Source organism: Apodemus sylvaticus, chromosome 7 (genome assembly GCF_947179515.1).
Source record: "Apodemus sylvaticus chromosome 7, mApoSyl1.1, whole genome shotgun sequence".
Classification (NCBI taxonomy): Eukaryota; Metazoa; Chordata; class Mammalia; order Rodentia; family Muridae; genus Apodemus; species Apodemus sylvaticus.
In genome coordinates this window covers 38,616,290-38,643,281 of record NC_067478.1, presented here as the reverse complement: position 1 = coordinate 38,643,281, position 26,992 = coordinate 38,616,290, and the positions used below count along the sequence as shown (strand labels likewise).

The following is a 26,992-nucleotide window of genomic DNA, read 5'->3' as shown; positions in this document are numbered from 1 at the left end:
ATTCAGAAATCCACGTGTCTCTGCCTCTACCTCACAAGTGCTAGGATTAAATGCATGCACCTCCACTGATGGGCCTGAGATTATTTCTACATGTAAAAGTTAAGAAATGGGAAATGTGTACCTGTTAGATAACCAAGTCTCACATAAACATGAGAGTTTCATTTATGCCTCAAGATTTCTTCCCAAAAAACTCAAGGCAGGAGTTGTGTTTGGGGAAAATAAACAAGTGTCTGCAAAGAATTGCCCCTGTCCTGGAGGCATGGCTCGGCAGTTTAGAGCATAGACTGCTCTTCCAGAAGTCCTGAGTTCAATTCCCAGGAACGACAACCATCTGTAATGGGGATCTGATGCCCTCTTCTGGTGTATCTAAAGACAGTGCAGTGTACTAACATATATAAAAAATAAATAAATATTTTAAAAAAAAAGAATTCCCCTTGTGTTCAACTTGAGGGGAGCATGATTGCTATAGAAATGACCTGATATATTTGTGAAAATCTATTTGATTAGATTCATTCAGTTGAGAAGAGCCACACTAAATGTTGGTGAGATCATTCCTCCAGCCCATGGCTTGAAGGCTTCTCATCCCAATCCTTTGTTCTTTGCTTCCTGATTTTGGAAGTCATGAGAACAGCTGCCTTGAGCTCCTGCCACGATTTCTTCCCCACCATGATATCCTTGAAGTAGGAGACAGCATAAATTCTTATTATTTTAGGCATTTTTGTAGCAGAAAGAAGAGAAGTGAGTGATATTTCCCATGAAGATTTAAGGGTTGGGGCAGTCAAATCTGAATAATAAGACAGTAATAGTCAGATACCAAACAAAAGTATTTAGTAGAGAAGGCATGCAGTAATGTGTATTTTATGGAATAGACAACAAATGAAGGAGCTGTTTACTCACATGCCTGCAGTAAAAGGCTGGCCTATGGACCAGAAGGACTTGGATCACTCCTCAATATGGTATTTCTTTCTGTATAACAATGAAGAGGAATGTCTCTGGCCTTTAAAAACATAACAATTTGGCTGAAGTCTTCAGTAAGAATGTACATGGTAGATCTAAAATGGTGTCAGGCAATACGTAGGGGAAAGTTCTTGGGGAAAGATAAAATATAAAAAAGTCTTTATTGCCATAATCAGAATTCAATCACAAGTTAAATCAAATTTTGTCTAGTCTCTTACTCCTCTCTGGTCCAATAATAATAATTCTACTTTTTTCCCCTCAGAAAAATGGACATTTTGCAAACCTCCCAGGAAACACTCACTTGCTTGATTTGCCGGGGCATCTTTATGGATCCAGTCTTCTTAAGGTGTGGCCATACTTTCTGCAAGGCCTGTCTCATCCTTTCTTCAGAAGATATCAGAATCCCAGACCTCTGCCCTACATGTAGGGAACCATCCCATCGGATGTTCATAAATAATATCACTATGAAGACACGGGTATCTAATGTGAGAGAACAGAGGATCATGAAGTATTTGAATTCTGACGATCACAAGTGTGTGATCCACAAGGAGAGAAAGATAAAATTCTGTGGTGAGAGCAGGGCCCTCCTCTGTCAATTGTGTTCTGAATCCCAGGATCACAGAGGTCACAGACACTGCACCATTGAACTGCGTGTTACAAAGCAAATGGTAAGCGATGCTTATAGAAAAAAAAAAAAAAGGATGAGAGCTTGAGAGAGGGAGGCTTAACACACCACAGGGAGAGGCTTGTCCTGGTTCTTAGGAATCCATTGTACTCCAAATCTTGGCACTTTTTCAAGAGGGAATGAGGGATGACTATAAAATGTAAACATTCCTTGAGAGGTGCATAAGTATAAATTTCATTTTTAGTCACATGATTCATTATATTCATGTCACTGAAAATTATAATTGTTCTAAATTTACATCTTTAAAAAGTCCTTGTGACATGAGACTAAAATCCCAAAACTACATTGGAATGAGCTGGTTAGAAGGATGTGGGGATCCCAATCAAATGCTATTTATCCATCACTTTACTTGAGCACAGGGTGGTTGTGTTTTGTTATTCTATGTTCTGAAAACTAAAGTTCAATATTTACTAAAAATAAAAATAAACAGCACTGTGATCCTTCTACCACCTCTATATTAATTTTGTTCAGTGCTAGAGTTTCTCTGTTAGATAACTCATTATTTATCTAATGATGATATTTACTAATTAATGAATTAATTTATATATTACAGCTGAAACTTGAAAAGCAAATGGCATCCTTATTGCAGAAGATCCAAGATCAGCAGGAGAATGTGAATGCAGAGAGGAGAACAATTCCTGGATGGTTGGTGGGTATGAGCCTGATGTGTAAAGTCAACCAGACGCAGATATCTTGCAAACTTGGTCATTCACAATTGGAGGATCAGACATGGGAGATGATGCTAGGAAATGTTTTTTTGTTAACCCTACATTCTTAAAGGCAAAATCCAATTTTGAATAAACAGAGAACGGCTTGGCCATGTGGCAGAAAAGTTTGATATTAATGGGTGTTTTCTGAGTGTTTAGCAGAGTACATCAGACTGAATGACTCCATTTGGAATTTCAGTTACTATGTATGTGCAAAGTTGCATTTTTTTCCTTTCCTTTTTTTTTTCCTTTTTTGATTTTTTGAGACAGTGTTTCTCTGTGAATCCTTGGCAGTCCTGGAATTTAACCTGTAGTCCAGGCTGTCCTCAAATTCAGAAATCTGCCTGCTGGGATAAAAGGTGTGTACTACCACTGCCTGGCCCAAAGTTGTGTTTTAGAGTGAATATATTATGAATCAAAATCTTTTTTTCCCAGATATCTCAGAAACTCATTTAATAGAAGAAAATGGTAAGGGAAAAGGATGGATTTGTTTACTACTGCTATTAATAACAAAGTATAATAATATAATTGACATTTTCTGAAAAGTGGGGACAGTAAATTAGTGTGTGCAGCACCCTGATCGGATCCTGTAGTTGAATTTAAACATAGAAGAACTCAGTGGAGAGGACCAAATACTCTCTAGATGTGATCTAGCATGTTCTTTTTCCTTCAGGACTATATAACCCTACGGGAGGAAATGATCAGGTCAGAGTATAGCAAACTATATCCACCCCTCGAAGAAGAAGAGAATCAATATATGGCATGTATGAAAAAATCAAAGTAACATTATTGTAGAAGAGTTTAAGAAAAGTGAAGCCATGATGGTCCACAAGAGGAGTCAACTAATAGAAATGTATCAGGAGCTGATTGCCATGTCCCAGAAGCCATATGAGGTGTTGCTGCTGCAGGTAAGCATGGAAGAGTGCTTGAAACAGATTGATTATTTGAGGCCCACACCTGTGACTGTTACATTTGAGATTCCTTTCTATATCCCCTGTACTTATTATCAGGCTTTAAGAAAAATCTGGAGAGATAATTTCTGTAATAACCTAAAAAGAGCAAGCTTGTTGACATTGTGTCAGCAGATTCCATATGGAATATCTCATTTATTTGTTTTTGTAGCTTGTGTCTTTGAAACACCAAATTAAGTGATTCTTGTTACCAAACACTCCATTTTACCTCCCCTTGGATGTTAGTGCAGTTTAAGGTAGTCTACCATAAGTTTGTTCTGTTTGAAAGCTGTGTTTTTGAGCTTTCTTTGGGAGGTGGGGGATTTGGTATATGTTCTTCTTTTGTGGTGCACAATGGCCTGGGATTCACAGGATTCCAGAGACCTAAACCTAAAATTCTAAGATTACAGATATGAGGCACCATGTAGGGGTTAGGCCTCAGTTTTGAAGTACCCTTAATGAAAGTTTCCTATGCTTTGTGTACAAGATCAATGAAAGCCCTATTTACAGACAGCTGCTTGTTACAAAGCAGTGTATAACTCCTACCCATATGCTTCTCAAATATTCTCACAGCCTGATTTCATTAAAAATTCATCCCATTGTGCTAATCAACTTCATTGGCATTATCCTGGGACTTGAAAATACATTTGCAGGGTGAATCAGTGTAGTGATGACTGAATTTTCTTTATATATGGTTCTTCTTGTTAAGCATCAATTTCCATGTGTGCAAAATGTAGAAGACAATGATTCAGAATTGCCAGTTAAATTTCAGTAAATATTACTTACTGGCTAAGTAATTAAAAAAGGGTGAAGAAGGCCCAATGGTTAACTTTAAAGGACTATGGTTAAATGGTGAAGACAACACACAATGAATTAAAATTATATGGTTCAAATGCTGTGAAGGTCATATATATATATATATATATATATATATATATATATATATATATATATATATATATATATATAAGATTGTGAGAAGACAAAGAAAGGGGCCTTTCCAGCTCTAAAATTATGACAATGACAGTACCTGAGGAATTCTAAACTCTAAGTAAACAACCTGCATTTCATTAAGATATTTAGGACAATGTACACAGAATACCATTAAGCCCCTGAATTAAATACCATTTTCTGTATTTCCAAAGCCTATATTATTATGTCTTCATTTTTTACAATAAAAATGGTATTGCTTGTTGACAATAAGTCACTTATTGTTGATGTCAAGAGGGATGTGTAAGACTCCAGAATAAAACCCTCAAGTCCTCATTCCATGCTTTAAGCACTGTGTTATCTGTATCATAGTAATAAGCTTGGTCCTGAGATTGTCCAGTTCTTGCCAAATAAGGAAGTGGGAAGTTTTCTAAAGACAAAATAAACTCTTATATTATTCTTATTCTGTCTCCATTGCTCCACTGCTGACTGCAGTAACTAACAATATAAACCAGTAGGTGTTTGTTGAATATATTTTAATTTTTATGTGGAATGTTGAAGGGAACAAATTTATAAACAGAGAAGGAAAAGAAAGAAAAAAAAACTTTATGGGCTGGGGAGTTGACTCAGTGGTTAAGAGCACTAACTGCTCTTCCAGTAATCCTGAGTTCAATTCCCAGCAACCACATGGTAGCTCACAACTGTCTGTAATGGGATCTAATGCCCTCTTCTGGTGTGTCTGAAGGGAGCAACCTTATACTCAAATACATAAAATGAATAAATTAGTCTCTAAAATAAATCTTTATGTATATATAGAAATACATTGTAGGCTGTTTCTTCAGATATCTTCCCTTGTTTTGTTTGCAGGATTTGGATGACTGGTTCAGAAGGTGAGTTTAATCCTCAGTGTAAACCAGGATACTATGAACTATCATTCAAAGCTGGACAAGCCTTCTTAGCAATTTATAGATATACTTTACATAGAAAATATTTGTTTATGGATGATGACTTTGGGATTGTTTTCATGGATATGAAGCCTGTTTGCCTTCACCAGACAGTGTCTTTTCTTTTTCCCTATGAATGAAGTGTGTATGTAATGGGGTTGAGCTAAAATTTGTTGTTTTCAAATCCCAATCATTGAGGCCCATGGGCTGTACTTTCCTGGTAGTAGAAGAAAAGGGCTGGAAGCATAGGGAAGAGGTTGGTAACAGGAAGGGCTTCAGAAAGAGCATCTAAGAGGAAACCACCCTGTCTCCTGACCATGGGCTTTCTTTAATACCAGAAAATATTCTGTGTGAAAAATGTTCAGGTAAGTGTTTCCTTTTCTCAATTTGGTTTGTTAGGAATCCCTAAGTGAGTGCACATGTGTGCGGGACACAGGAGCACTCTCAGGAGCCTGTCCTCTCCCTTCACCATTGGTTCCTGAGATTGAACTTCACTTGTAAATTTGTATGACAAAGGTTTTAATACTTGGATCCTAGTGAAGATTTCTCCTCATCACTGGGGTGATATCTGTAGTACATGCCAATCAATGTCTTCTCCTTGCAGGAGTGAGTCAGTGCCGCTGACACAGTGTGTGAAACCAAAACTCAGTGCCCATCCCAATACTGGGCTGGCAGCAAGGTTCAACCGCTTCCAAGGTGAGTGTCAGCAGTGATATAATTAATGTCCAGAGGTGCCCTTGAACTGTGAGATAACATTTGTACAATGAATATTTTAATTCCCTAAAAAGATTGGTCTAGTTAAGCCACATTGTAATCATATTTAGGCAGAAGGTCATTTTACAAGCAAAGATTAATGAATACTAATTTAATGATGTACATGATTCAGGCTGAAAAATATAGTTTCATTTGTTCTTTGAGACACACAGAATGATTAATTCAGGACAGTTTAATATATATTAAGCCATTAAAATATCTGTATGTTTTTATTAAATATTTATGCTATTGAATATTTTTTTTATTTTGGAGATATTATTTCTCTTTGTATCCCTGGCTATCATGGGACCAGCTCTATAAACCAGACTTGGTTTGGACTCACAGAGATCCACCTGCCTCTGGCTCTGGAATGCTTTAATTAATGACATATGAAACCATGCTCAGCTATCAGTTGAATTTTTAAAGTGTATTATAGTCCATAGATTAAAAATTTACAAGATATCGTGGCACCACCTTGTAACCCCAATATTAAAAACATGGCATCAGGAGGATTGCCCAAGAGTTTTAGGCCAGATAAATTGACATAGTGAGTTCCAGGCTAGTCAAGAGTATATAGCAAGAAATCCTATCTCAAAGAAACTACGGAAATGATCACAAAAAAGTCATCTATCACATGCAATAAAAAATAGAACAAAGCCTGGGGTAGTGGCACACGCCTGCAATCCCAGCACTCTTGGAGGCAGAGGCAAGCAGATATCTGAGTTCAAGGCCAGCCTGGTCTGTAAAATGAGTTCCAGGACTGCCAGGAGTATACAGAGAAACCCTGTTTTGAAAAATCTAAAATCCATAAATACAATAATAATAATAGTAGTAGTAGTAGTAGTAATGATAATAGTAATAACAATGACGATGATGATAATAAAAAACAAGTTGAAAAGACATGGGGCAATCTGAATCACACTGCCAGACCAAATATGGATTGTAACATCACAGGGAAAGAATATCAGAGCAACCAGGATTTACTTAAATGCGGACAATTGCTACTAGGGAGCAACGGCTAATGCATGCTTAGATTTATCGTACAAATCTGCATAGTGGGATGAAAATCAAAACCATAAGATGAAAGCAATCATGACCTATGACTTAGGAATAACTTTTCATGGAGACCCAGGGGTACAGCCTTCAGGGGTCCTCATTACACTGAACACAGCTTGCTTGCCCAGTGTAACTAAAGCCCCTGACAGAACTGTGCAGTTCTGTGCTGTGGCCTCCACCTTTGCAGCTTCTACAGATTTTCAAAGCAGTTTTCATTATGTGCTCATTCTGTTTCTTTGGGAAACCTCTTGACTTTGATTTACCTGGGCTATACCTACACTTCCTGTCTTAGGCTTTCTATTTTTAAAACCCAGAAAATGTCTAGGGACCCCTCTCTCTGTCAACTGACAAATGTAAATATTTGTTTTAACGAAAATGTTGTCTTTTCCCACAGTGAAAATTTTCTTTCAAAATTTAGTCCTGTTCAACTGCCAGCCAAGACAACTTTTTAATTTCAGAAGACTCAGCTTTAGACATCACAATGACTATCCATTTCTGGATGTACCTGGATCTTATCGTACTTCCTGGGGAACAGAGAGCTTTACCACTGGAAAATATTACTGGGAACTGGATTTAAAGGACCATGAGCAATGGGCTGTAGGGGTCTGTTACAATTTCTGGTTGAGAAACTTTAATATTGGATCTGAAGGTGCATTTCTTCTTGTGTGTTTGAAGGACGGTGATGTTTACAATCTTCTCACCACCTGCCCATCATTGCACCACTATATAGAGAAGCCAGCTGGCCGGGTCGGTGTGTTCCTTGATTGTGAGGGTGGATTTGTGAGTTTCCTGGATGTAGCCAAGAGTTCCCTTATATACAGCTACTGCCCTAGAAATTTCGGTTACACTGTAAGGCCATACTACTGTACCATCTACACATGATCATAGGAAGCCATATCTAGTATGCTAGCGCCTTTCTATGGTAATGGGTCCTCCCTTTATTGTGATTAAATATTGTGATAATTTGCATATGCTTTTCCCAGGGAGTGTCACTATTAGAAGGTGTGACCATGTTGGAGTATGAGTGTCACTGAGTGTGTGGGCTTTAAGACCCTCATCCTAGCCTTATGGAAGCCAGTCTTCTACTAGCAGCCTTCAGATGAAGATGTAGAATCCTCATCTCTGCCTGTATCATGACTGCCTAGATGTTGCCTTGCTCCCAATTTGATGATTATGGATTGAAGCTCTGAACCTGTAAGCCAGCCCCAATTAAATATTGTCCTTTTTAAGACTTGCCTTGGTCCTGGCGTCTGTTGACAGCAGTCAAAACCTAATTAAAACAAATATCACAATGATATTAAATGTAAAAGATGGGTGAGTGCTTTCTTCTTATCTGTGGTCCACATGTTCCTCCCAGAATAGTTAATTTCACAGTGGGTACTGCTTTCCTTTGTTTTTACATACTTGTAAGAATTATTAATTAGAATCTAAGATCTACTGTAGAATTAGAAATTTAAGTGTGCTCAGGATACAAAGGAGGATTCCAGGACTATTAAAATATTATGTATCTGTGCGATTCTAACTTAATGGTGTCAAGCAGAGAAACAAAGATATACTATAGGCAGTTTTGTTGATCAATAAAAGCTTGAATCACTATTTGTTCTAAATAAATATAATTATGTGCTATCTGTGATTGATAAAGCTATGCTTTCATCCTTCAGAGAGAAGGGATTTTTTTTTCTAGAAAAAAAAAAAAACAAGTTTCCCCCTCTTCTTTCACTTTCATTATTTTACAGCTGATTTATTTTGGGGACACACTTGAAAAATGTTAATTAATGGTCCCCAACATAAAACAGCTTTAAATATCGAATATTCTTCCAGTCTCTGAGAGCACACAAATATTTTCTGACATTCAAAAGCTGGAATCCTCTTCTAGAAACCTCTCATTGGTGGTTTGCTAGAGTGTCCTGTGCACCTGAGAATGCTAAGAGAAGGAGATTGTAATGTCCATCTAAGGCTACTTTCTTTCATCATCCTAGACTTTCAGAAATGAATTCTCAAATTTTTGCCTTCCTTTTGGTTAGCCAGTATGGTTCCCTCTGTCTTTCTCATGTTGTTCCTAAAGGCTTAATCTAAGTTACACTTCTTAATATCCCAACATATGGATAATTTACTGCATTGAACATTTCTTTGTTCACATAGAGTTTGACTCATGTGATGCCAATGCTCTGACCAGAATATTACACCAAGGACTATACAGAGGCCTGAGAAATTAGAGTGTCCCTTTAAGAGTCTTATTGCAAATATTATTTTAGAAACACAGTAGACATAAGAAATGCCACGTGTTGACTACTTGGCCAGCACCAGGTATTTGAGAAGAATAATCAACAATAGTGCAGTTCAATAAGATCTCAAAATATAGAGACATTAAGCTCAAAGAGGATGAGTTGTTTTCTCTGGAATTTTTTTTGGAGGGAGGTGTTTGAGACAGGGTTTCTCTGTATAGCTCTGGCCCGAGAACTTACTCTGTAGATCAGGCTGGCCTGCAACTCAAAAAACCACCTGCCTCTGCCTCCCAAGTGCTGGGATTAAAGGCCCATGACACCACTGCCTGGCTGTGTTTTGTGTTTCTAATGTGCTCATTTCTATTAGGAAAAGGAAAAGCAAATGTTAGTGTTGCATTTATATAATGTACAGAATTCTGGAGGATCTCTAAATTCCCAAATTTCCTGAAAGTTTTTTCCACTCATAAAACATCACTTTTGATATATCAACAATGCAACATCTTCATATCTAACACTTGTCTAACACTCAGGAAATTTTGCAGAAGAGGCAGATACACCATACCATCCAAATCACCAGAACACCTCAAAATATTCACACAAATGAAGAGGGTGTAGAAGGAGAGTTCATGGGTGAATAATCAATATATGAAGTTGCCGTAAATTAATAAAAGTGAGGGAAAATAAAAATCACAATAGAACAGTCACAGCAACTCAGTGACATATCTGCTGTTCCAAGCTCCTCAAATGTAATTTTGGTGCAGGCAAAAGGCCTTCATCTTAGACACATTTAGAGCATTATAGAGTATAGATCCTTTCTTATTTAACTATTGTGGTCTTTTGAATTCATATGTAATAAGGTAAAATACAAAACTATATGTGTGTATATATAAGTATATATGTAAGTATATATATATATACTCATATATATATATGTGTGTGTATATATATATATATATATATATATATATATATACATATATACATATATACATATATATTTTTAAAATTTATTCTTAAATAAAATACAGGTAGATCATATCCTCTCCTTCACTTTTTCCCAGACAAAGGCTGGGCAAGGGAGACCTGTAGAAGGAAATGGATTTTAAGAGCAGACAAAAGAGTCAGACCTCTATCCACTGTTAGGAGTCCTACAAATCCACAAGCTAAAAGCCATAACATGCAGAGGACCTAAGCACAGACCAATGCTCCAGGATTGCTGCTTCTGTCTCTGTGAACCCCCAGAATCCCTACTTGGTTGATTCTGTGGGATGTATTATCCTAATGTCCTTGACTCCTCTGGCTCTTATAATTCTTCCTCAACTTGCATGGGATTCCTTGAACTCCTAGTTGAGAGACCTAATGGAGTACTCCAATTTGGGCTCTCTCTCTACCTATTGAATGGCTGTGAGTCTTTACATTGGCTCTCATCAACTTCTAGGGAAAGTGTCTCTGATGATTATTGAACTAGGCCCCAATCTATGAGTATAGCAGAATACCACTAGGAATCATTTCATTGACTTATTTTTCTTACCCTAGGTCCTTGGCTATCCAGACCCCAGTTCTTCATTTTCCACATAGTGTCAGGCATGGCTCCCACTCTTGTGGGCTTAGAGTTAGACCAGTCACTATTTGGCCACTCCCAAAAGTTCTTCTCCATTGCCCCAGCACATCTTTCTGGCCAGATACATTGTAGGTCTAAGGACTGTATCTGGGTTCATGTTGCAGTACCACCACTGTATGTAGTTATGGAATATGGCTGGTCCAGACTCTATATCCTCCATTGATAAAATGGTCTTTAGGCACACCTTTGTAGATTCCAGGGAATTTCAATTTCACTAGCGGTCTAAATCAGCTCCAAATGTCATCCATTTCCAGTTGTCTCTCCCATACTCTCCCTTCAGTCCTCCTTGAGAACTTGATCACTCCTGTTCCCATCCCTACCTGCCCTAGTCTCCCCTCAAATGTATCCTAATTACCCCTTATAAGTGACATACCTTTGTCCCTGGTAGAGCCCTCTTTGTTAATTGGCCTCTCTGGGATGGTGGACTGCAGCATGATTATCAGTTACTTAAGAACTAATATTCATTTATAATTGAGTGTACACCGTGCTAGTTTTTCTGGATCTGTGTTACCACATTCAGGGTGTTTTTCTCTAATTCCATCTATTTTCCTGCAAATTTCATAATGTCATTTTAAAAAATAGGTGTGTAATATTCCATATTATAAAAGTACCACTTTTATGGAGAGAAGTGTCTGTGCTTCTTGTTGTTGTGTTACTCATGGTGAGCAGTGGTGTTTCTCATGTAAAGCATGGGTAAATTTGTCAGAGTAAGTGGAAATGAAGATGCTTGTTGAGAAGAGAAAGACAAATGTGCCAAGGGAGCTCAACAGACTTAAAAGTATTCTCAGAGTTGATGGTGATGCTTTAATGAAAGTCGTTGAAGAAATTTAAACTGTGGTGGTACCCAAATATTGCCAGGAGTAAGTGCAGTGTGACATGGATGATGAAAAGGATGATATGAAAATGGAAACTGAAATTAAGAGGAACAGAAAGACTCTGGACCTGCATGGACAGTACCCAATGTGGATAAACCAGAGGAAAAGAAAAATACTGAAGGCCAAGAGAGAATAGAAACAGGGGAAATGCAGACCATTAAAGGCTGAAAACATTGCCAGACTTGGTGCACCCCTTTAATCCCAGTACTCGCGGCAGAGGCAGGTGTATCTCTGAGTTCAAGGACAACCTGGTCTACAGAGCAATTTCAAGACACCCACGGCTCTTTTATACAGAGAAACCCTGTCTCAAAAAAAAAAAAAAAATTCAACCCCCCCCCCAAAAAAAAAACAAGCAAACAAACAAAAAAAAAACAGAAGCTATTTGTTTTCAGTTAGGATTTAGTTATGTAAGTCACAACCAAAATAACTCATTTCTGTTAGAAATGTGAATAAAATATCTTTGGTGATGAAAGACTATTATGCTGAGCTTGTGATTGGATACAGCCAAGATACTGAGTATCGTGAGCATTAGTGTGGTCATACTTATTTGATGTTACAAAATGGCCATTATACTAAGTGCCCAAACATGCTCATATCAACAAAGTTTGGGCAGAAAGCTATTATGCTGTCACATTAAAAAACAGGGTATCAAGGGCCTGAGGAAGACTCAACTTGTTTCTTGTTGGATGGCTCAAAACCAGCTCCCTCTCAACAGGGGATATGCCCACTTGTGTCCTTCACTGGCACCCACATTAATATATACAAGTTTCCACTAATAACTAAATAACTAAGAAATAAATAATACCTAAAATATTCTTTAAAAGGACATCAGTAATTGTACAAGTAGTACTTATTTGAAGTGTTTATTTTTCAGTAATTCATAATAAATGATATTTTGCATGTAAATAAAAGCACCACATTTAATTTATCCAATCTTCATTTGAGGGAAATTTAATGTTGCTTCCAGTTTTGGGCTATTATGAATAAAGCCACTTTGAACATACCTGAGCAAGTGTTTTTCTGATAGTATAGTGTACCCTTTGGGTAAATGCCCATTAGTGGTAGAGCTGGGTCTTGAGAGATCAGTTTCCAGTTTTCTGAGGAACTATATTGATTTCCATAATGCTTGTACAAGTTATTACAGTTGCCAGAGATAGTTGTTCTGACCCACAAGACAGTCAACAGGGTCCTGGAACCACCTAGGCAACGGCGAGAGATAAGACAGACACAAAAGAACTGGACAGCAAGTCTGAAACCCAAATCAAGGTGTTTTGATTTACATTTCCCTGATAGCTGAGGATGTTGAGCATTTAAGTGTTTCTCAGATATTTGTAATTCCTCCATCTTTAGTTTTCACACAAGGCCTTATAAAGGCAAGCAAGCAGGTGTAAGGAGGTGTGAAGGGGGAAAGTCATTGTATTTGGGGAACAATCTCAGGGGGTTCGCATCATATCTCAGGAACAGTTTCTCATAATTGTCTCTCAGGGTCTCAGCTAAGGTTTGGCATGTACAGTAGGAACTTGGCATCATATTTCGATCATGAGGAGGTGAAGTGGAAAGGAGTTGCTATGGTAACCTAAACAAAGGTGAGCTTCCTTTGTTCAAGCCCACACTGGTAAGCTCTGTACTTACTGACCATCTAGCTTACTTGGCTAACCTTTAAACTAGTACATTTCCTCCTAAAGGCAGCCTAGGGAAAGCAAGCTAGAAATGGCTGACAGGAGGGAATTGTTGAGATCTCTGTGAGAATGGCTCCTGGCAGATAGTGGTTTGTTCCCCTAATCACCAGCATGACAGGTATAGGATGGAATCTCAAAGGTGTTTTGATTGGCATTTCCCTGATAGCTGAGGATGTTGAGCGTTTAAGTGTTTCTCAGATATTTGTAATTCCTCCATTGAGAATTCTCTGGTACACGTGTGTTCCATTTTATAATTGGACTATTTAGTTTGTTGATGACAAGTTTCTTGAGTTTTTCATATATTTTAGATATTAGCCCTCTACTGAATGTTGAGTTGGTGAAAATCTTTTTCTATTCTAAAGGCTGCCATTTTATCCTATTGATGGTGTACTTTGCTATATACAACCTTTTCAGTATCATGAGGGGCCATTAGTTAATCATTGTTTGTAGTACCTGTTCTACTGGTTTTATGTTTAAGAAGTTGTTTTCTGTGCCAATGAGTTCAAGCCTTTCCCCCACTTTCTCTTCTATCAGGTACAGTGTATTTTGTTTTATATTGAGGTCTTCAATACACTTGGTCTTGAGTTTTACATAGGGTCGTGGATATGGATCAATTTGCATTCCTCTACAGGTTCAGATCCAAATAGATTAGCACTATTTGTTGAAGGTGTTTTCTTTTCACCATTATGAATTTCTGCCTTTTGTATCAATAATCAGGATTCAATGTGTGTATGGATTTTTTACTGTGTCTTTGATTTGATTCCACTTATCAATCTGTTTTTAATGTCAATACCATGAGTGTTTTTCCCATTCATTAATTAATTGATCAATTAACTTTGTGTCCCAACTTCATCTTCCCCTCCCTCTTATCCTCCCATTCTCTCCTTACTTCCCCTTCTACTATCCTTCATCCCCTTCTTCTCAGAAAAGAAGACTCCCATGGATATTAACCCTCATTGGCATATCACAATGGAGTAAGACTAGTCACATCTTCTTCTATTGAGGCTAGACAAGGCAGCCCAATTAGGAGGCAGGTAGCTCAGGACAGCAACAAAGTCACTAACATCCCATGCTCTGGCATGGTCCCTATGAACAACAAGCTGCATATCTGTTACATATATGCAGAGGGCCTAAGTTCCATTGATGTTCTCTGTTCAGTGGTTCTGGTCAGTGATTCTGTAGGTTTTCCTGTAGTGTCCTTGACTTGTTGGCTCCCTCAGTCTTTCCTCCCTGCCTTACACAGAATTCCTCAAGGTCTACCTAATGTTTCACTGTGGGTCTCTGCATCTGTTTCCAGATGAGAGTTATGCTAGGCACCTATCTGCAAGTAGGGCCATATATGATTAATAGTGTCAGTGGACTTTCCCTCATGTCATGAGTCTTTCTTCCTTTTCTTTCTTCCTTTCCTTCTTCCTTCCTTCCTTCCTTCCTTCCTTCCTTCCTTCCTTCCTTCCTTCCTTCCTTCCTTCCTTCCTTCCTTCCCTCCTTCCTTCTTTCCTTTCTCTCTTTCTTTGTTTTGGTTTTTTGGCTTTGGTTTTTTGAGACATGGTTTCTCTGTATAGCTCTGGCTGTCCTGGAACTCAGTCTACAGACCAGGCTGGCCTCAAACTCAGAAATCCACCTGTCCCTGCCTCCCAGAGTGCTGGGATTACAGGTGTGTGCCACCAACACCCATCAGGATGATCTTTTCTAGATTCATTGATTTGTCTACATATTTAATGGTGTCATTGTTTTTAATATTTGAGTAATATTCCTTTATGATAAGGTACCACATTTTCTTTATCCATTTTTTGGTTTTTTTCAGTTTCTGCTTATTGTGAATAAAGCTACTAAGAACATATATGAGCAGGTGTCCTTATGGTTTGATAGAGCATCTTTTTGTTTGTTTGTTGGTTTTTTGAGACAAGGTTTCTCTGTGTGGCCCTGGCTGTCCTGGAACTCACTCTGTAGACCAGGCTGGCCTCGAACTCAGAAATATGCCTGCCTCTGCCTCCCAAGTGCTGGGATTAAATGTTAGAGCATCTTATTTTTGCATACCCAGGAGTGGTATACCTGGGCCTTGAGATAGTTCTATTTCCACTTTTCTGAGAAACTACCAAATTGATTTTCAAATCATCTGCACAAGTTTTCATTTTCAACCAGCAATGGAGGGGTGTTCTCTTTGCTCCACATCTTTTCCAGGATGAACTGCAACTTAACATTTTTTCTCATCCATTTTGATGAATGTGAAGGTGAAATCTGAGTCCATTTGATTTATCCTTACCTGATAACTAAGGATGTACATTTCTTTAAGTGCTTCTCAGACATTTAAGATTCATCTGTTGAGAATTCTGTTTGGGTCTGAACACTAATTTTTTGTAAATTTAATTTTATTTCTTTAATTATTCCCTTTACATCCCACTTACTACTACCCTCCTAGTGACCCCATCTCAAATCCTGCCTCCATCCCCTGTCACTTTTTCTCTGAGCTGGGGAGGGCGATCTCTAAAGGTATCCCTTTACACTGGCACAAGTCTGAGAGGCTAGGGGCTTCCTCTCCCACTGAGGTCTCTTTTCTATCCTTCCTTTCCTTTAAATCAACCTTCTATTTTCTCCAAAATATTTTTGTTTGGTGTGTCTATCGAGCTGTGCCATGTTATACACATCAAGGACAGAGGACAGGTTGGTTTCTCCCTTACAGGATGGTCCGTGGGGTGTCCAGTCAGGCTTGACAGCAAGGCCCTTTACCAGTTGATATTTCTTATTTTGGAACAAGTCAAGTTATCCAATTGGGGCTTCAGTTTGTTTTTAAGATTTTGTTTTTATGTATGTCTGAGCACCTGTACACCATGTGAGTGCAGGCACCACAGAAGTCAGAGGTGTAGGATTACCTTTTGAGGTGGAGTTACAGGTAGATGTGACCTGTCTGACTAAATAGGTGTTGAGATTTTAACTCAGGTCCTCAAGAACAGTAATTCTCTCTCTAAATCAGAGTCATCTGTCCACTCCCAGAAATTCAGTTTGTGATAAGCTTTTAAGAACACTTTCTCCTGCTGTGTCCAATGCTAAGTATCATCTTTTTTAGTTCAGATGAGTGGCTTCATGAAAGTGTTACACTTTAGTCTTTCATTCTTTTGGAGCTTCTATTACTCAACCTCAGAGCCAAGAATCTGCTTCCTTTAATGATACCAGAAACAGTCCCCAAAAGTTTTTCTTTTGGGTTTTTATATTCATTTGTGAGCACGTGCTGATACCATGCTGGGAATATGGAGATCTTGGCTTGGGGAAGCAGGTCCTCAGGTTTTTTTTTTTTTTTGGTTTTTGGTTTTTCAAAAATCTATCAATGCTATTCACTACAAAAACAAACTCAAAGAAAAAACTATATGATCATCTCATTAGATGCAGAAAAAGCATTTGACAAAATTCAGCATCCTTTCATGCCAAAAGTCTTGGAAAGAACAGGAATTCAAGGCCCATACCTAAACATCATTAAAGCAATATACAGCAAACCGGTAGCCAACATCAAACTAAACAGAGAGAAACTTGAAGCAATCCCTCTAAAATCAGGGGCTAGACGAGGCTGTCCTCTCTCTCCATATCTTTACAACATAGTACTTGAAGCTCTAGCTAGAGCAATTAGACAACATAAGGAGGTATAAGAGGATACAAATTGGAAAGGAAGAAGTCAAATTATCACTATTTACAGACGACAGGATAGTCTTCTTAAGTGACCTGAAAACCTCCACCAGAGAACTCCTACAGCTGATAAACAACTTCAGCAATGTGGCTGGTTTAAAGTCAAATCAAGCAAATCAGTTGCCTTCCCATACTCAAAGGATAAGCAGGCTGAGAAAGAAGTTAGGGAAATGACACACTTCACAATAGCCACAAGCAATATAAAGTATCTTGGTGTGACTCTAACCAAACAAGTGAAAGGTCTATATGACAAGAACTTCAGGTCTCTGAAGAAGGAAATTGAAGAAGACCTCAGAAAACGGAAAAATCTGCCATACACGTGGTTCGGAAGGATTAATATAGTTAAAATGGCCATCTTGCCAAAAACAATCTACAGATTCAATGCAATCCCTATCAAAATCCCAACTCAGTTCTTCACAGAGTTAGAAAAAGCAATCCTCAAATTCATCTGGAATAACAAAAAAACCCAGGATAGCTAAAACTATTCTCAACAACAAAAGAAATTCTGGGGGAATCAGCATCCCTGACTTCAAGCAATACTACAGAGAAATAATGTTAAAAACTGCATGGTATTGGCAGAGTGACAGACAAGCGGACCAATGGAATAGAATTGAAGATCCAAAAATGAACCCACACACCTATGGTCACTTGATCTTCGACAAAGGAGCTGAAAACATCCAGTGGAAAAAAGATAGCCTTTTCAACAAATGGTGCTGGTTCAATTGGAGGTCAGCATGCAGAAGAATGTGAATTGATCCATTCTTATCTCCATGTACTAAACTTCACTCCAAGTGGATCAAGGACCTCCATGTAAAACCAGACACACTGAAACTAATAGAAAAGAAACTGGGCAAGACCCTAGAGGACATGGGAAGCAGGTCCTCAGGCTAGGTGGTAAGTGTCTTTACCCGTTGAGATATCTTCCTAGACCAGGAATGTACAGCTTTTTTCTTTCTTCTTTCCTTCCTTCCTTCCTTCCTTCCTTCCTTCCTTCCTTCCTTCCTTCCTTCCTTCCTTCCTTCCTTCCTTTCTTTCTTTCTTTCTTTCTTTCTTTCTTTCTTTCTTTCTTTTTTTTTTTTTTTTTTGGTTTTTCAAGACATGGTTTCTGTGTATAGCCCTGGCTGTCCTGGAACTCACTCTGTAGACCAGGCTCACCTCGAGTTCAGAAATCCACCTGCATCTACCTCCCAAGTGGTGGGATTAAAGGTGTGTACCAGCACTGCCCAATAATGCACAGTCTTAATGTTAAGATTTTAAAATAATTCTTTTAAAAGATCTTTCTCAAGGGGGTTATTTTTTTACCTAAGGGTTCCCTTCTTAGTTAGGGTTTCCATTGCTGTAATAAACACCAAGACCACAAGTAACTTGGGGAGGAAAGTGTTTATTTCAGCTCACAGCACTCAGCCTACACTCCATCACACAGGAAAGTCAGGGAAGAGCTCAAGGAGAGAGCTGAAGCAGAAGCCATGGAGGAATGGCTCCATTAGAAAAAAGTGCCCACTGGCTTGGTCAGTTTTCTTTTTTCCTAAGAAAGGGTTTCTCTGGTTGTCCTCATCTTGCAGAGAACTGCCTGACACCAGCACCCAGCACAGCTTGTTTCCTTGTACTTCTCAGGCACACCTCCCTAGGAGTGATGCTAAGCAAACATTAATTAAGAACTTGCCCTAGACTTGCCCATAGGATAGGCCAATCCTATGCATGCATTTTCTCAATTGGGAATCTTTCTTCTAAGCTGGGTGTGGAGGCACTCACCTTCAACCCCAGCACTCTGGAATTAGAGGCTGGGCAATCTGTGGTTCATGGCCAGCCTGGCCTACAAACTTCAGCTCCAGGAAAGCCAGAGCTACATAGTGAGACCCTGACTCAAATAAAACAAAGCAAACTAAATATATTTCTCAATCAGCATGTGCACCTGCCTGACAGAAGAGGCCATCAGATCACGTTACAGATGTCTGTGAGAATGTATGTGGTTGCTGGAACTTAAACTCAGGACCTCTTGAAGAACAGCCTGTGCTATTAACTGCTGAGCCATCAGTGGGATACTGGGGATGGGGGAATCTCCACTCTTTCAGAGGAGGTGAGTGGTGTTAGGGGGAGGGACAGTGTGAGCCTGGAACCAGGAGTGCCTGGATTAAAGGTGTGCACTTTCAACACCCAGGTTCTTTGAATTGCAGCCATTTCTCAAGCCCTAGAACCCCGCTTTTTTTTTTTTTTTTTTTTTTTTTTTAAGACTTGAGTCTCTACTGAGGTCTCAGGTAAGTTCCTTAAGAAGCTTCAGGTCCCAGGTGAGAAAAAATTTAGTCCTTTATTGACAAAAAGAAGTATTCAGTCAGAATCTCTAAATTGGGAGGTTTAGCCAAAAATGTCATCCAGTGTATATTAAAAGGTTTGAGTTAATAAATTTAATGGAAAATAATTTTACTTCCCACTAAAACGATGCCTTGTTTGAACTTGTCTCTTGTTCAGGTCAATGATGGGGATGGCTCAGTGGTCAAATGTGCTTACTGCTTTCAGGACCCAAGTTCATTACCCAGCTCCCTCACAGCAGCTGAACTCTAGCTTGAGATCCAACACGCCACTCTGGCACAAAAGGGCAATTGCACACATAAACAAAACACCCCTATTCCTCACCATATAAAACCTGACCATGTTCCTCCTTCAATGCATAATGAACACATCAAATTCTCATCACAGTATCTTACTGAAAATGCATTACAATTTGAACCCATCTGCTCAGATACTGCAATGTACATAGCATTCAGCCTTATCTGGAATTCAATTTTTCCCATCCCATTAATACCAAGATCCCATTGTATCACAAATACATCTGAAACCATACCTTGCTTTATTCATGCAGTACCTTAAGCCTAACTGTATGTTTCCTAAAGTTCAACTGGTTTGGACTCCATTTTTTTTAATAGTTTAATAGGAAGGATTCTCTGGCTGGCATGGTGACACCTACCTGTAATCTACAGTTGGGAGGCAGGATTGCCATAAATTCCTAAGGCCAGCTTGGTCTGAGTGAGCTCCAGGTCGAAACAGTGATGCACTCTTCCAAAGTAATCAAAGAGCATAGAAAATCTGCACTTGTATTTTCAATTTCTGTAGGGTTCCTTTTGGTTTTATTCAGCATCCTGGACTGATATTTACAAAGAGAATGGAGACTTGGCTTATCTCAGGGCTCCTTAGCAGACATGTACTCTTTAATATATAAAATACATAATAACTTGGACTGTATCAAGTAAATATATTAAATCACCCATCAGAAGGCAAGGAAATAAGCAGAAGAAAATGCTGAAACAGGCAGATAATATACCTTCTTCTCAGTACCTCATTGTACCTTCTCCTAACTTGACCATATAAGCTGTCACAAAACAGACCTCAGCAGATACAAGAAGACTGAATAATCCCCTGCACTCTATCAGATCACTAGGGACTAAGGCTTGTCTTCAATATCAACAAAAACAACAGAAAGCCCACATACACATGGAAGCTGAACAACGCTCAAGTCAATGATAACTTATTCAAGAAAGAAGGAAAGAAGGAAAAGTAATGAAAATAAAGACACAACATACTCAAACATATGGGATGCTATTGAAAGCAGTGCTAAGAGAAAAACTCATAACTCTGAGTGCCTTCAAATAGAAATTGGAGTGAGCATACACTAGAATCTTAACAGTTTGAGCTCTAGAACAAAAAGGAAGCAAATACACACAAGAGGAGTAGACAGCAGGAAATACTCAAACTCAGGGCTGAAATCAACCAAGAGAAACAAAGAAGTACTATATAAAAAAAATCAACAAAACCAGGAGCTGTTATTTTTTTTGAGAAAATCAACAAGTTAGAGAAAACAGAGACAGTATCCAAAGTAACAAAATCAGAACTGAAAAGGGAGATATAACAAAAGAAATTGAGGAAATTAAAAAAGTCATCAGATACTGATGCAAAACCTTATATTCACCAAAATTGGAAACCTGGATGAAATAGACAGTTTTCTAGAGATATATCAGGTGCCAAAGTAAAATCAGGATCAGATAAACCCTATAAACTTTTCTATAATCCCTATAAAATAAAAACAGTCATTAAAGGCCTCCCAACAACAACAACAAAAAGCCCAGGACCAGATGGGTTTAGTGTAGAGTTCTATCAGACCTTCAAAGAAAACTTAATACCAATACTCTTCAAACTATTCCACAAAAAAAGAAACTGAAGGAATACTACCCAACTGGTTCTATGAAGCCACAGTTATGCATATATCTAAACCACACAAATACCCAACAAAGAAATAGAACTTCAGACCAATTTCCCTTGTGAATATTGATGCAAAAACACTCAATAAAAATCTCACAAACTGAATCCAAGAATATTTCAAAATTATCATTCACCTTGATCAAATAGGTTTCATCCCAGAGGTGCAGAGCTGTTTCAGTATATGGAAATCCATCAATATAAGCCACTACATATACAAACTCAAAGGAAACAAACCACATGATCATTTCATTAGATACTGAAAAAGCATTTAACAAAATTCATCATCCCTTCTTGTTAAGAGTTTTGGAAAGATCAAGAGTTCAAGGATCATACCCTAACATAGTGAAAGCAATATACTGTAAACCAGTAGCCAACATCAATCTAAATGGAGAAAAACTTGAACAATCTCACTAAAATCAGGGACTTGACAAGGCTGCTCACTCTCTCTCTACCTGTTCGCTATAGTGCTGATAGTCCTAGCAAGAGCAATTAGACAACAAAAGGAAAACACAAATTGGAAAGGAAGAGGTTAAAACATCACTACTTGCCATTGATAAGATAGTAAACTTAATTGACCCCAAAAATTCCACCAGAGAACTCCTACATCTGATAAACAACTTCAACAAAGTGGATAGATGATTTCCCAGACAGGATATGTCTGTGTAGCTCTGGCTGTGCTGGAAATCACTCTGAAGACCAGGCCAGCCTTGAACTCAGAAATCTGCCTTCCTCTGCCTCCTAAGTGCTGGGATTAAAGGTGTGTACCCTCACTGCCTGTCTCTGCTCAACTATTAAAAACAATGAATTTAAGAATTTCTTAGGCAAATGGATGGAATCATAAATGATCATCCTGAGTGAGGGAACCCAGTAGCAATGAAGACATATGTTATGCACTTGCTGATAAATGACTATTGGCCCCAAAACTCAGAATGCCCAATATATAATTCACAGATCCCATGAAGCTCAAGAAGAAGTAAGACCAAAGTATAAATGCTTCAGTCCTCCTTAGAAGGGGGAGCAAAACACTCATGGGAGGAAATACAGAGACAAAGACTAGAGCAAGGACTGAAGGAAAGGTCATCCAGAGATTGTCCCACCTGGGGATTTATCCCATATACAGACACCAAACCCAAATCACTATTGCAGATGCCAAGAAGGCTTGCTGACAGGAGCCCAATATAGCTATCTTCTGAGAGGCTTTGCCAGAGCCTGACAAATACAGAGGTGGAAACTCACAGCCAACTGAGCACACGGTCCCCATGGAGGAGTTAGAGAAAGGAATGGAGTAACTAAAGGGGTTTGCAACCCATAGCCAGAACAATATGAACCAGCCAGTACCCCCAGAGTTCCCAGGTACTAAACTAGCAACCAAAGGGTGCACGTAGAGGGACCCATGGATCTAGGCTCATATTTGCAGAGGGCTGCATTGTCTGGCCTCAGTGGGCTAATCCTTCAGAGACTTGATGCTCCAGGTAAAGGGATACTCAGGATATAAGGGAGCACCCTCTCAGATACAAATGGGAGGGAGAATGGGGAGACTCTGTAAGGGGTCAGGGACCAGGGATGGTAGGCATTATTTGGGATACAAACAAAAGCCTTGTGAATTCTGAAATTCAACAAAAGGGAAGGTTGCTCAGCAGATTAAAGGAACTAGCTGCTCTTCTATAGGATTTGGATTCAGTTTCCTGGACTCTCAGAGTGGCTCACAAGGGCCTGTTACTCCAGTCACAGGGATTTGAGCCCCTCTTCTGGACTCCACAGGTATTGCATGTGCATGGCAGAGATCTACAAGCAGTCAAAGCACATGTACACATTTAAATATATAGTTTATTATTTTTTTCTGAGACAGGGTTACAATGTATAGCCCTGGCTGTCCTGGAACTTGCTTTGTAGACTAGGGTGGTCTTGAACTCAGAAATCTGACTGCCTCTGCCTCCCAAGTGCCGGGATTAAAGGTGTGTGCCACCACCGCCCAGCTTAAACATTTTAAAAAGATAATGACAGCAAAACTACTTGAGCCTGATCTTAAATTTCTATGAGTCACTGGGGCTGTCATTCTTTTCAGTGCCAGGGTCCACTCTGCCTCTTTTCTGTTCCCACTGTTCATCATCAGTGCTTACCATGAAGTCACCAACCAAGTGATGACATGGTTATGAAGCTGGAATCTCATTAATTTTGAGGCATTAAATAACTCAGATCTCCATGCATCTTTCTCATTTTTAAAGCAAGATGCAGTAGTTTGCAAATTCAGTGTCTCCCAAAACTCCATGTATGAGATGGTTGGTCTCCTGTTGGCAATACTGGAAGGTGGTTGTACTTTTCCACTTTTATGACAAAGTACCCAAAGGGAAGCTATTAACGAAGTGTTTATTTTCCACTCCTGTTTTGAGGATATAATCTACCAATTTGGAGAAAGGGTGATGGAAAAAAATGGCTCCAGGACTGGCAGCAGGAGTGTGAGGCAATTGGTCCCTCACCTCCACAGTCAGGAATGAATGCTGCTGCCCAGTTAGCTTTCCGGTTTTTTCAGATTTATTCTGTCTGAGAAACCCACTCCCCGGTGGTTGATGCCATCTATATTAGTATTTATCTTCTCTACCTGTTCAAGTTTTCTGGAAACATCCTCAAAGTTACACCTATATCTCACATATACACCCATATCTATATCCCATATTTACATCATTCTATGTCCTACCAAGTTGACAATGAACATTTGCCAGCCCATGGTAGAAATTTTAAGGAGCAGCCGACCAGGCCTTGAGGTCAGTAGAGGAGCACTCTTAGAGTCTCTGGGTCTCTGGTTCTTTCTCTTCTATTTCATTTCCTGGCCATGAGGTGAATTCTTTGGCTCTGTTATGCACTTCCAACATAACCCCCAGCCTTACCACAGGCCCAGCACAATGCAGAAACCAGTTATGCACTAGAGCATTCAAGCCATGACCCAAAATGATTCTTTTTACAAAAGTTGATTATCTAAATCAGTGGTTCTCAACCTTCCTAATTCTGCATCCTTTTAATACAGTTCCTCATGTTATGATGATCCTCCAACCATAAAATTATTTTCACTGTTAATTCATAATTTTGCTAGTTATGAGTCACAATGTAAATATTTTTTCAGATATAGGTTTGTCAATGGGGTGTCAACTCACAAGTTGAAAACAACTTATCTAAATTCTCTTGTTATTGTGATGAACTTTAACACAGAAGATTTAAACTACAGTTCTAGAGAGATGGCTCAGCAGTTAACAGCACTGACTGCTTTTCCAGAGGTCCTGAGATCAATTAACAGCAACCACACAGTGGCTCACAACAATCTGTAATGAGATCTAGTGCCCTCTTCTGGTGTGTCTGAAGACAGCTACAGTGTACTTTATTGTGTTTATTTATTTACTTATTTATTCATGATGAAATAAATGAGCCTTTAAAAAAAAGATTAAAAAGACGTACCAAAATCATTTAGAAAATGACATTCATCTAGTAACCTTAAAAACTTAATTCCGAGCCAGGCATAGTGGCGCCTGCCTGTAGTCCTAGCACTTGGGAGGCAGAGGCAGGCCGATTTCTGAGCTCAAGGCCAACCTGGTCTATTGAGTGACTTCCAGGACTGCCAGGACTATACAGAGAAACCCTGTCTCAAAACAACAACAATAATAACAACAACAACAAACCCAAAAAACCCAAAAAACAAAACAAAGCAAAACAAAAAACCTAATAATGTGACTGTGTATATGGCTCAGTAAAGCATTTTCTTTGCAAGCCATGTACCCAAGATTAATTCACTCCCAGAACCACATAAAAAAAAAAGATGTTCGTTGTGGCACATGGTCATAGTTTCAGAGCTGGGAGCTGGAGGATCTCCTAGACTTGTGCTCAGCCAGTCTAGCCTCATTTGTGAGCTCCAGATCAGTAAGAGACCCTTTCTCAAAGAAAAAAAATGGTGTTTGTGGGACAACACTTAAGGCTGTCCTTCATCCTCCACATACATGTGCATACATGAGCAGGGCTGCTTGGTTTCACCTGCATAGTCTGTCCTCCAAGGTCCCTTCAGAGGTGCCCCTGCCACCTGGGTTGGAGTTAGGGTGAGGTCAATGCCACTCCTAGCCACCAACCATCTGTGCCAACCAACTAGGCTGGAAGTTGGAGGAGACCTCAAAACCTATTGCTGTTGTTCCTTTGAATTCTGGTGCCACTCCCACTCCACATCAAGCTGAGTGGGTCGCCAGACTTGGAATACACAGGTGGTGTGGAACCTGCTGGAGTGAGCACAGAACCGAATAGGCACTTGACAGGCGATCACCATGCCCTGGAATGCCCTGGAGGAAAAGACCACTGAGCACACCCCCAGGCATTGCTCCAGGAAAGGCCACGCCCAATGTGTTCTTCTGTCCAATCAGTGCTAGAGAGAGAGGCAGCCTTGTTTTCCCTCCACTGAAGGTATAATGGGAGCCACTGAAGGAAAGCTGAGCATTCCTTCTTTTCTGTAGGTGTGTGGTTTAAGCACCTGGATGACCAACCGAAATGTGGGCATGCAGAGTGAATTTAGAGGCTCCCAGTCTATGGAGCAGGGTACCCATGTAAACTTCCTAGGGGAAATGTGCACCAGCAAAAGAGATTTCAGGATTGAAGCATAGGCCCTGGGGAGATTGGGATTGGACAGCCTGGTTGAAGGCTGCATGCTTTCTGGTTCCTTGGTCGCACCTTGGGTAGGTTCTTACACAGCAGGGTTTGCAGAAAAATATTCTAGGCCTTTTGTGCTATTCAGAAGGTACTGGTGACACCCAAGAGAAACCCGATTATATGCACATGGATCCTCTCACCTGAACAATGGCGACATCATTCCTTGCATGGTTGAAACAGTTGCAAAACGATTCCCATGTAAGGGCGATATAACATAGTTTTCTAATTGAAGTATTAGAGCAATAGGAAGTGGTGTGTGATTCTTAGAATTTGTTTCTTTTCCTTAGATGGAGGGGAGCCCATAGCATCCAAGAGAATTCATAACAGAAAGTGACTTGATTAAAACCCGAGTCTTTTAAAAGGTGTGTAAGAAACCTAGATTTATATTTTTGTCAGCATACATTTTTACCATTTTGAAACAGAATCAGATTCCTGTAAATGTTTTCTGAAATAGTGCTGATAAACCAAAGCCAACCAACTACTCTTGCCTTTTCAATTTGGAATGACTGTAGTGAATGCATAGGGTACAAATTAAAGTTGTGGGACATACCTGGTCTGAACAGTGATGAACTATATCCCGAAGTTGATGATCTGAAGACAGATACAGCTTCTGAGAGAAGACCATTGTGCTTAAGTGAGGTGGTCTTGTTTAGTCTTTTTATGCAGTTCATATTAATACTGTGTCATGGTACTTATTTCTTTCTGCCAGCAGGGAATACCAACTCATTGGGATGCTTGTGGCCTGTAAAGATTCTAGAGCAGGAGTGCATGTGAGTGCTGCTCTGTTTTGCATTCTGGTCAATTTTTTTTAAAGATTTATTTATTATTATATGTAAGTACACTGAAGCTGTCTTCAGCCCCACCAGAAGAGGGCATCAGATCTGTGTAAGGATGGCTGTGAGTCACCATGTGGTTGGTGGTGTTTGAACTCAGGACCTTTGGAAGAGCAGTTGGTGCTTTTCCCCACTGAGACATCTTTCCAGCCCTGTAGTTAATGAAGTTGATCT

The 26,992-nt window shown here is 39.3% G+C and overlaps 1 protein-coding gene across 1 annotated transcript; it reads left to right on the top strand.

The window, feature by feature from the left end:
• Positions 1–1,223: 1,223 nt before the first annotated feature.
• LOC127689682 (tripartite motif-containing protein 43C-like) lies at positions 1,224–7,864 on the top strand. Its single transcript, XM_052189334.1, is given in 7 exon segments — positions 1,224–1,625; positions 2,196–2,291; positions 3,023–3,118; positions 3,120–3,257; positions 5,097–5,119; positions 5,778–5,869; positions 7,377–7,864. Coding segments are annotated over 7 exon segments (1,335 nt in total).
• Positions 7,865–26,992: the final 19,128 nt, after the last annotated feature.